This window comes from Thamnophis sirtalis, unplaced genomic scaffold, assembly GCF_051295495.1.
Source record: "Thamnophis sirtalis isolate CommonGarterSnake01/CBP01778 unplaced genomic scaffold, rThaSir2_p1.2 scaffold_9, whole genome shotgun sequence".
NCBI lineage: Eukaryota > Metazoa > Chordata > Lepidosauria > Squamata > Natricidae > Thamnophis > Thamnophis sirtalis.
The window spans coordinates 32038814-32050916 of NW_028261389.1; the positions used below are offsets into that span (position 1 = coordinate 32038814).

The window sequence follows — 12103 nt, forward strand, 5'->3', positions numbered from 1 at the left end:
AAGAAATGCCAGATGTTCAAGTTTGCTTTGAAAAATGCTGAGGAACATGATTCATTAATACTGATGCATGCTGGAAAATTGAGAAAGCCAAGGGCAATGTGCTTCATTGATTATAGAAAGGCCTTTGATTGTATCAATATAATCTAAAATAGGATATTTTAGATTATAATATCAAAATAAATAGGAAGGCAAAAATGCCAAAATAAAACAAACAAACTCAAGTAGGTTCTGATAAAGGCTTTATTTTAATTATAAAACAAGAACAATATGGAATTCCTGGAAATGACAGACCTGTTAATTAAGCCAGATCTTTGCTGTAATATACAGGCTGCTCAGCTTTCCATTGACAGGCTAAAAGTATTTCAATTTAAATACATGCACGTTTCATACTTTATATGCTTATAAATATAAGGATGGAAAAAATGTTAAAATATGTAGCTATATTTTTCCACAAGTATAAAGCAGGTCTGCTGTCTCTGAACTGACCTTAGTCACTAGTGTCAAGTGATGTGGAACATAACATACAAATCATTCAGATCCTAGAATTGAGATCCCAGTTTGAAATGTAGCCTCTTTTACGTCTCTATTCAGTGAAGTTCTAAACATTATTGCACATCACTGAAAATAGAGCCTATAGTGTATTTCAGAAAGCACAAGAATCAATTATTTACTGGAAGAAGTGGAGAGGAGAGAATACACCTTTTACAACTACCTAGGGTTGCAAACGTGCTTGGGAATAAATCTGTAGGAAAAAAGTGGTACCTGTTTCTGAATAAACATTTTATTTTGCATTTTCTAAAGTTATAGGAAGGAAAGTTCCAAAAATATTATTAAATAAGTACCAGAAATTTCTTCATTTCTCCCATGTGCTCATATGCAATAGTTAAATGGAGAAATGTACATTAAATTTGACATAAGGAATGATGAAAAGTTACACATGAAAAAGCAATCAATTTTATTATTAAAACTACAATTCAAAACAGGTTTTTGGAGTTTACAAGAAAGTATGTGTGTTTTGGATGGAGCTTTTAAGAAATCAAGATATTGTAATCAATGCTTCCAATATGTTATGGAATAAATTTTAGAAAAGTTTTATGTTATATCAGCAGTTCTTCTGTTCTATCACACACACACAATAATTGTGATAGAGAAGTGATGCCTAAAAGCAGGTACAGTATGTCATATAGAAAGAACATTCAGAACTATATTCACTGTCACTCCAATTCTTTCTGTGTTGCGATAACCAATATAGGTATAAAATACTTCTGTAATAGAAAAATACTTTATCAGATTGCAATCTGAAAATTCAGCACATAAGTTCTGAGGCATTTCAAAAGCATGCATTAACAAAGAATTCTTTCTCATTTCTCTACTGTTCTATTCATTCAAAATTTTCTATTTTTCCTAAGGAAGGAAAACTTGTTTTCCCTCCCAATAATTTTTCTGAGCCTCAGACTTAAAACAGCCTTTCTCACCTGGCATCACCAATACTGTGTCTTTGGGTAACAAATTCCAGCAACCAGTCCTGTAATATTTATAGATAGCGAGATTTGTGATTCATCACATAATCTTTCAAAAGTTCACCTTTTAAAAAGGGGACAAAAACATTTGGACTGCAATCTAGTTACTTTATTAGGTTTGTATTTTATAATCAATACATTGTACAAGTGAATATTATCTCTGAGCAAAGCAGATTTTCTAATGTTCTTCCCAAGTATTAGGAGAAAGTGGAGACAAATTAATAGCCTCTCAAAGGAAAATCTAGTTTCTGAAAAAAATTCAATTTAATTGAAATAACCTGATAGAGGGAAATGTATGTTTATGTGCGTGTGAGTGTTTTCTCACAGAACAGTTATCATTGCCATATAATGCTTTCTTAATCATGCTCAGCAGAGAAGAAAGAAAGGCATATTATACCAATTTGCTCCTGAACTGATTTTAGTGTTCTGTTACAATTATTTACAGGAAAAAAATGAAGTGGGCCCCAAACCTAGTTAAATAGATAATTTTTGTTGATTAAAAAAAACAACCAACCAGCTACAAGATGATCCTGATTTAAACTGGATGTTAGCATGTGGAGAAGAGGGTGTTTATAGGGATGGATAAAACCAATGTAACCATATTTATATATTTAAAACTCAGAATTAAATAATAGGACTTAAAAATGATTTTGGATATGCTTCCAGAATTGAAAATTATGAATCTACACTCTTATCTGAAAGTTGTACATTGCATACGTTTTGTGAAAATTATGTTATTTATTGTACTAGTCAAATTCATTTAACATTCCTTAAAATATGGTGTTACTGCTTACAGTAAGACCTTTGTTTCTACCCATTGTACATTTTTTTAACATACAAAAGATTACATAGCACAAGAGTTAGGGCTATTCTTTCTGGTATTGAAAAGGTCAGATTTTCAAAATAAGCAATAGAGGGTTTTTTGGCATCAACAATCCACACTTAAAAATCTATTACTGTATATATTTATTTCTATTGCAGACTGGCTTATATTTTCTGTTTAAAGAAGTATTTCTCAAAATAATTTCACAGTGAATGTTTTTAGTTTTTTGCTCCTATAAAAATTAAAAGCATATTCAAGCATATTGTTTATTATTGTTAAATTTACAACTTTGAGGTTACAAAATACTGCAACAATGGTAATGAAATTAGTACATTTGGGAAGAGACAGCTAAGGACATCCCTGTTATTTTAAACGGTGCAGGTGTATCTCCTAATTTCCAGTTTCTTAGTAGGGAATAGTAAAGAAATGAACCAAGACAAAAAACAGCTTTAATAAGTAAATACATTATTTGATTTTATGACCATATTTCTTCTGATATCACCACATGACATGCAATTCAATAAATATTCTCCCTATCAAGTCCGAAATGCCACTTTTGAATCATGGCATAAACGTATAAGACAGGTATCTAATACAGTGGAGTTTTAAAAGGAAATGCCCTTATGAATTGAGATATTTTTCACTGTGTTTGCTAGCTCTGTCCATTATGTCTGCTAAAAGTATTTCCTCCAGGTGGCTGGATCTGGATGGAGTCAAGAAGAGGCCGTAATGCTTGTCCAAATGGTCTGTGACAGTAAGAAGCATGGGAGAAATTTAAGCTTTCAAAACACTTTGTAACTAAAAATATTAAACTTAAAAACAAGGCACCTAAGAACCTTGGGAAGAAACTGGCTATTCACAATCAATACAATCCTTAAGAGGCATATGGAGAAATGAACCTATGATAATATCTCATCAGGATGAAGAAAAGGGAAGCCAATCCAAAACCTTGTCTATAATAGCACAGAACCTAGACATGGAATTTATTTTCATTTTTGTCTTCTTTTTTTTGAGGACTTTGTTTCTTTGCTTCATAGCTAATAGCATTAGGCACTGAATTGTTCTGCAATGAACTTCATACTTCGACAGTGAACTGCTAAGCACACTGAAGAGGGTGCCCTTAGAATATATTCAATGTATTAGGGAAGGGGTAAGCAGTCCATTGAGTCCCCCCCCTTTTTTTTTGCATACAGGTGGTCCTTGGTTAACAATAATAATTGGGAGTAGAATTTGTGTTACTAAGCAATATGGCTGTAAAGCGTGACAGCGATGGAAATTCTGGCAGATCTTAGTGCCATCATGAACTGAGAAGGCATGGTTGTTACAAGAAATGTGGCAGTTTAAACATGGTATACTATATAAAAAAGATTGCACTTACGTTGCAAGGACTTCAGATGGAAGATCTGTAATGTAGGAAGGGATCTTTCTCCCTGTCAAGAATTGTGCCACTTCATTGCTGAATGTATTACAATTATGTTCAAAAAGATTATAAGAGTCTCCTCTGTGATCCACCAAAAAATCAAGAAGAATGAACATGAGTAAGATGTAAAGTAGAAAAAGTCTCAAGGGTTCAAGCATATAAAGACAATTCATAATTACAGCATCCAGATCAAAAGCTAAAAGGATTTTATTTGATCTGTTGATACAGTGAGGACACCAGGCTCATGTTTCTTGATTGTTCTTTCTCCAGCACACCTCTGCCACCTAGATCTGCTACTTTCTAAATGATAGGAAGTGGATTGTTGCCTTTATATGTACAGGTAGTCCTCGATTTACAACAGTTCATTTAGTGACCAAAGTTAAATAACTGAAAAAATAATTTATGACCATTTTTCACACTTACAACTATTGCAGTATCCCTATGATCATATGATCAAACTTCGGATGCTTGGCAACTGATTCATATTTATGAAAGTTGCAGCCTCGTAGGGTCACGTGATTACCTTTGGCAACCTTCTGACAAGCAAAGGTAACCGGGAAGCCAGATTCATTTAGCAATCATGTTACTAACTTCACAACTGCAGTGATTCACTTAACAACTGTGGCAAGGTTGTAAAATAGTGCAAAAATCACTTAGCAACTATTTTGCTAGCAACAGAAATGTTGGGCTCTATTGTTGTCATAAGTCAAGGACTACCTGTATAGGCTCCCTCTGAGCTCAACTACGTGAACTAAGTTTAAATCATAATGAGCCTATATAACCACAGCAGTCGTCTTGCTTAACATACTCCCCACACCCCCAATGCGTAACATTGCAAAGTGATGATATGAATGCAACAAAGAGCAAGTTTGATGCCATGTCCTTTTACATGCAATTGAAAACATCAAGAAAATGCATAGGAAGAATTGCTATATTGTACTTACTATGACTATGAATAGAGAGTACAATCAGTACTGCTTCAAAACGCCAGTGTTCAGGCAGAAATTTCAAATACAAAAACTAGAATGGAATTATTAACTCTTTTCTGCCTACAATTTCTCTTAGTCAGCCTTACTTTCTACTGATTTTATTCAAACTATATTGAACAAAATGCACATTTTATTGGCATTTAAAATAAAGAAACTAAGGGCAAGAAATTAATTAATCACCCTCACTCTGTTGGTGTCCTACTGAAATATAATAATTAGTACTGCAGCTTCCATACATGTCTGATAAGTGCTTTTTTTTGTATGTTCGAAGGCAAAACCAAATATCACTGTGAATGTAGCATATCAATTCTAAATTGATTAGTTTGCAACTGTTCTACGATATACACACTAATACTGTATAACACTGGGTGAAATACTGAGAGATAAATGCAAGTGCCACAGCAGATTTTATTTATAAAAAACAAATATTTTGAAAAGCAATTGTTATAAAAATGTGGACGTTCATGTTCTAACTTAATCTCATCTGACCACAGTAGTATGCATTTAGCAACTGAAATTGTGACCCATAACCTGGTCATGGCTGAATAAGCAGTCTTCTGTATTTCTATTTAAAGGTTTACATGAAGAGAGACAAGAACTTTATAATATATTTTGTTTTATATAGTAAATCAATCCAGAAGTGACATCATTATAACAATCAGGAGCAAATGTAATCAGCATAGTATACTGATTCTTCCTAGTTTATCCTTATATTCTAATAACAGGTGATTTCAGCCGAAGTGTGCATATAATTCCAGAATTTTACATAAAATTTACATTTTTTTTAAAAAAAAATCTAATTAGTTATTCTCTTCACAGAATATTAGAATGGAAACTAAACAGCAGAATCTCACCGGAATATAGATTCCCCCAATGAGGACAAATATTCTAAGAAGAGGTCTTCTGAAACTTCAGTATATCCCAGATCTACAACAGTATCCGGAGGCCCAAGCAATGTTCCACCCTACAAAATTTGCATTCATTAGGTTACTAAGTCACCCCGAAAATTTCTCAGTATCTTTTATAGAATAATTTAAGCAGAAAATGTTCTGCAAATTTTCACAATTTGTTCACATCAATTGGAAACTTCCAGAATTTACTCACATCTGTTATCACTAGTAAAACTGACAGTAATATTTCATAAGATCCTCATATAGCATCTTAATCTGGAGACTTGGAATAGCAGGAAAACTTGTTGGCTTTTGATACAGATGTGAATCCCACCACAGCTTGCTTTACAGAAGAGTAGCTTTAGAGGAAGGACCAGAACTTCAGTTTGTCAGTTAAGGTAACTCAGATAAGTCTGTTAAATAAAAACCCAATGTATATGGCTAAATTAAAATCAGCACTGGCTGAATCATTGCATTAGGAAAATGAGATTCAGAAAAAAATATCTTTGATTTAAACCAAGTTTTGCAGACCCCAAAAGATTACTTAATACTCAAAGCAACAGTTCTTGTACAAAACATAGAGCAAGGTAATGTGAGACAATCATCCAGGCAACAGAAGCTTTGAGGGGATGGGGGTAAGGGTTGGCAGTGTCTGGGTGTTTTTCATGTACACCTATAGATTCTTCTCAGAGTTTAGGGATGCATTTCTAAGTTATTGTGATTTTACAGGTGATATGTAAGAATGGCAATACCGTGTTTTCTTATATTAATTTTTGCTCTAAAAGACACTTTAGAGCTAATTTTGAGGTGATGTCTTATTTTGGGAGAAATGCGATAGTAAATGTCTTGTCTGGCTGATTATCTTAACCTTATTTTTGGGGTAGGGCTTATTTTGCAGGCATCCTGAAAAATCATGCTAGGGCTTATTTTCCAGTTGGGTCTTATTTTCAGAGAAACATGGTACTAATTTCAAGAAATACAAAATGAATTGAAATCAACTGAGCAAAAGAGAAAAAAAGAACAGAATAACTTCTCAGATGTCTGTAAACTTACAGGTGGACAACTTGAAATTCCCCCACTACCATAGAAGAATTCATCCCTGTGGGCAACTATGGAGGTGTGCCTGAGAATAAATAAACAGCAGGTTAAAAGAAAGAGTAAATCTCCAGCCAATATGTTGCCTAACAGTTTAGTAAGGGTAATACAAATGCAAACAGATTAGTCTAATCTTTTTAGACATATTTTGTCTTGTATAATACTGCAGAATATTCAGAATTTCAGGCATGCCCAATTCATTCTTCTTCCCTTAGCTTTACCTCTTGCCTCTAGCAATCAATCAGCATTTTATGACAAATGCTTGCTCCTATTAATGTGTTTCGGCTGTGTGTGTGTGTGTGTGTGTGTGTGTGTGTGTCTATGTATGCATTTATTTATTTATTTAATTTCCCATTCATTTCAAATTGATTCTGAGCAGCTTACAATATTAAAACCAATTAAAATAATAAAATATAAATATGTCTAAAGTAATAAATGTGGAAATAACAATAAAATATTTATAGTTAAAATTATAGTTAAAAGTTAGGGAGGGAGGAAAGGAACAGGATGCACCAAGAGAAGGAGGCAGGATTGCCTCTTAAGTCATCAAATACTTCCAGTGTGATGCTCCTCTATTGGGGCCTGAAGCCATCTGGTAGAGCCAGGCCTTTTGGAAGGTTAGAGGGGTTGGAGCTGATCTAACCTCAGGGACAAGATGTTTCAAAGGGCAGGAGCCATGGCACAGAAGACCCTTCTCTTGGACCCCACCAGCTTTAGAATTCCTTGATTGTTGAGTCTGGTGGGCCAGACCTAAGGGGGCGAGGCAGTTTCTCAAGTAACATAGACCCATGTTATGCAGTGCTTTAAATGTGATAACACCATGTATTGCACCCAGAAGCAAACTGGTAGCCAGTTCAGCTCATGGAGTAATGGTGTAACATGGGCCATCCTAGGGGCCCCAAGAACTGCCTGTGCCCCTGCACTCTGCCCCAGTTGATGATTCCGAATGCTCTTCAAGGATAGACCCTATGAGGAGGGCATTATAGTAGTCCAAATGTGAGAAGACCAGGGTTTGAATGACTGAGCACAGGGACTTTTTTTTATTCTCCCATTGGCCCTCATTTTGAATTATTATTATTTTTTGCACTGACTATAGCTACATCAAAATAATTAGATTTCTTTGTTAATTTTTAATCCCTTGACAACACTATCTAAATTATGTAGGCATAATATGGATCTCCCATAGTACAAACATTCCAATTCATTTTAAGACTAGTTACTTACCAGATACCCTCTAGTTGCTTACCTGTATACAAAAGAAGAAGAAAGCAATAAGTATCAGCATCTTCATATAACTTAGTAAATTAGTTTCTCTTAGAAAGAGCTCAGAAGGTCAGACTTAACTACCACATTTTCTTAAAAACTGTGAAAACACATTTTTCTTTTTCTTGATGATTTTTAAAGTATGGCAGGCTGATAAAGGATATGTGATGTAATATGTAAAGTTAATTCATAATATCTATATGAATAACGTTAAGATAATTCAGAATTTTTCTCTTAGATTGAATAAAACATATTGAATTACTTTTTATTTAAATCTGACCTAATATGTTAGAAATGATGCATCATCAGTGCAACATATTGTATCAAGTGAATATTGTTCCTGTGCTAAAGTCTCAGTATACTATGAACATTTCAATATTACCTCTACACAACTGGAAGCAGATTTAATTGAATATATTGGTATTTGCTTTTGATGAATCATATATGAGATTTGATTTTACAGATTCTTCATAAATCTAAGCAGTATTTGAATTTTCTGTTTAGTTGCTTTTAAGGGGGATGATGATTTTTAAAACTCTACACTCTCCCCTTTCATCTCCATTTGGAAATTAAAGCGCTTAGGATAAATTTTCTAAAGCATGCCCAATAAAAGCAAAACCTAGCTTTAACTAGTACTGTGGAGTCCTTAGTGCACTCTGAGCTTGGATGTTTTCTTGCAGATATTTCATTACCAAACTAAGTAATATCAACAGTGCTAGTAGGGAATGGGGTTTTCTCTCATTTTATATACTACTGGCTTGCCCTATTTGTATTGGTGGGAATGGTCTTGGTGGTTCCTTGATTAGACTGTTGTTTATTAGCTTGTCTGGCAGTTCTTTGATTGGGGTATCATTTGTTTTTTGATTCTTAGCCTAAAGTTAATCTTAGTATTAATCTCTGCCCATCTGAATGCTGATTGCTGGTGAGGAGATGTTTTGGTCTTTTTGTTTCCTTTTTGGCTTTTTGATTGTCTCTTTTGAATGGTATGCAGATGTTGTTTATATCTATCTGTATGCTGGTGGCGTATTTGTCTGAATGTCAAGCTTCTAGGAATTCTCTAGCATTTTTGGCTTGGTTTGGGATTCCCAGTTGAAACTATGGTTAAGCCTGTTCATCTGTTGTAAAATTAAGCAGTTTTTATCATGTCTTCTGACTATTGTTAATTAATACAGAGTTCCATGTGGGAGGTACTTGCAATTCTGTTGAAACTCAAATGAGTTACTTATGATTACACTTTTCTTCATCACAATGACAGTGCAAGTTCAAAAATGAAAGTAAGAAAATGAATATTAAAAATTATGAAATGCTTTAATTTTTATGTCTTGCTCTTTACTCAAAGTATTAAAAGTAGTAAGCAGCACACAATACATCAATTGAACCTTGCTTTCAAAAACAAATACAGCACTTTGATAAATGGTAAATGATTCTGTAGCATTTGAAAGAAAAATTATCCTTTTTGGACTTGTGGAATCCCTCAACTGCTAAACATTTACATTGCAAATACACATCTATATGTTGAGGATACATAAAACTCAACATGAATAAGTTCAGTGCTGCTTTGCAGATATAGGGAATGGATATATATTATGGATTAAAATAATCTTCCATAAATAGTGTGGGAATAGTAATAAGGTAATTTAGTTTGCTTCTTCTCAGTTTCATGATTTTATTACGACAGTGAAATAAAATCATGATCATATAAAAATCATATGCTGCTTTTACTTATCAGAAATTAATTTTAAGAATTAAAGTTCTACTATGCTACAGCAAAAACAAAGTAACTAATTTGATTAAATCTTATGTATTTAAAATACATATATGAAATTTAATGATTTAACCCTTCAAGAATTATCATTTTGTTGCAGTAAACAAAGTTGTACATTCCCATTATGTCATGAACTATTACTATACAGTTGGGACCACATACTCCCAGAAGGGCACTTGTAACAGTCGGTAAATCCACAGTGATCAGATTAAGCACAATCCACAGGAGAAAGAAATGACAACTCACTCCACTATTCTACCAAGAAAACAAAGTGAAATTCATAGCTATCGGTAGGACAATAACAGTAGAGGACAATTATGTGTAGCACTGATGATAATCATGTGACTAGACTAAGGCTGATAGAATGTTCAGCTGCTTGTATGCCCAGAGACAAAAGACAAGTTTGATCCTGCAAAGATACATTTGTGTGTGTGTGTGTGTGTGTGTATGTGTACATATACACACAAAACAAGTTGATACAAAAAATGTTAGAATCATGAACCAAAGCAACTGGATGTTATCAGAGCAGAAGTATCAAGTCTATACACAAACATTTTGGGATTTAGAAAACTGTAAAGTTGGAATAAGTCACTGCACATTAAAAAACACCAGATATTCTACAGTGAACAAGAACATTGAACAAGAAATGAAGCAGTTATAATTACTAGCAAAAAAGTGTTAAACCCAGTGCAAACCAAATTCAATATACAACTCAAAAAATGACTGGAGGATTTTAGTTCTAATTAAGAAGTTCACTATTAAGGTGACCCGTACATCCCACAGGTGAAGAGGAGGTTGATAATGAATAGTTGTATCCTGACATGCAATAACTTGTCAATACAACAAAAAAGATGTGATCTCTTCAAAGACTACTGGAATACTAAAGCCTAGTCATGAGGGATATTAGGCCTTGGTATTTAAAATGAGGCACATGACAGACTAACAGAATTCTACCCTGATAATTAGATGTTTGCAAGAAATACAATACTTTTTTTAACCAATCTAAACAACTTGTACAACAATCTAACAACTGAATGTTACCAGATGGAATAAAACTGACCACATATTTTGCAAGTACAGATGAAGAAGTTCTGTTCAGCCAGTAAAAAGAAGACATGATTCTGACTGTGGCTCAGATCATGAACTTCCAACTTCAACTAAGAAAGGGAAAAAACCTGATCAAGGCAAGAAGTTGAATCTCAGCAATATACCATTGGAGTGGGCTGTAATGGTCAAAGAAGAGATTCACATGAGAGTCTGTGTATTTACAGACTAAGGTGTTGAATTAAAAACAGACTGTACCCAGGTTTTAGTATTGAGGCACACTGAGTGACTTTAGGCCACTCATTTTCCCTTAGCCCAATTTATCTCACAAGGTTGTTATAGAGAAAGGAGTTGATGAAATAAGTAGCTTGATTGATTCATAATGAGCGCAAATGTTAATTTTTTTATCTGCTTTATATTGGATGTTTTATTTATTGTTATTTATTGTGAGTCCCCTTTGGGAGGAGATGGGCAGCTATATAAATTTGATGAATAAAATAATAAATCACAAGCGGCCTACTCAATTGTCACTTTCAATGGTTTAGGGATATCCTATTACAATAGTGACTAATCAGTTTATCTGGAGGAAATTTTTTTTGTTGCCTGTAACTCACCTATAAAATTGAAAGTTTTCCTTTTTATAGGTTCCATTATCACCCCACCTCACCCCAAAGATGCCTTGTGTCTTTGGCTTTTTGAATTCCCATCTAACCACCTTAAGCACCTTAAACGACCCTGGGAAACAGCTGGTTTCAAGCGTCGACCTTAGCATTTCCTCCTCTCCCTTTGTGTCGGCGGGAAAAGTTGTGACTAAGCTAGGCAGAGGCATCGGGGCTGTTAAAGTCGCCCCTTAGTATATGGTACATAGCCGGCGCAGGGAAGAGGCGGGGCAGGATAAAGACCCGCGCATCACCTGGTTCGGGCGGGTGAAGGGAAGAGAAATACAACCCCGCATCTTCTCACCGTTTCCCTCTAGGTCCTAGGAGTCTGGAGAGAGGCTGAAGAGCTCCTTGGCTCCCGCAGACCTGCATAACGGGAGCAGGCGCTTCTTCCCCCGCACTGACCGGACAGCCATCCCCGTCCGCTTTCCTCCTCAACCTATCACACAGATTGAGGAGGAGGCGGGTTTCCCTGTCTTGCTCGCCGCTCTTACCGAGCATGATAGGACTGAGGCGGCGAGCCATGCCCTTGGACAGGTCGTACACGTAGAGCTTCACCGAGTGCAGCATCGGAGGCGAGTCCATGGCATTGGCCGAGGAAACAGGAAGGGGAGCTTGCAGGGGGGGGAAACGAC

At 35.0% G+C, this 12103-nt stretch overlaps 1 protein-coding gene across 1 annotated transcript; it reads right to left on the reverse strand.

Moving 5' to 3' along the window:
• Nucleotides 1-222: 222 nt before the first annotated feature.
• On the reverse strand, nt 223-12093 carry DESI1 (desumoylating isopeptidase 1). The gene is made up of 6 exons (XM_014052067.2): nt 11963-12093; nt 7962-7983; nt 6696-6765; nt 5607-5716; nt 3722-3844; nt 223-3089 (listed from the first exon to the last, which is right to left on the reverse strand). Exons 1-6 carry the CDS (start codon nt 12051-12053, stop codon nt 2996-2998), a joined length of 510 nt encoding a protein of 169 aa, XP_013907542.1. The 5' UTR covers nt 12054-12093; the 3' UTR covers nt 223-2995.
• Nucleotides 12094-12103: the final 10 nt, after the last annotated feature.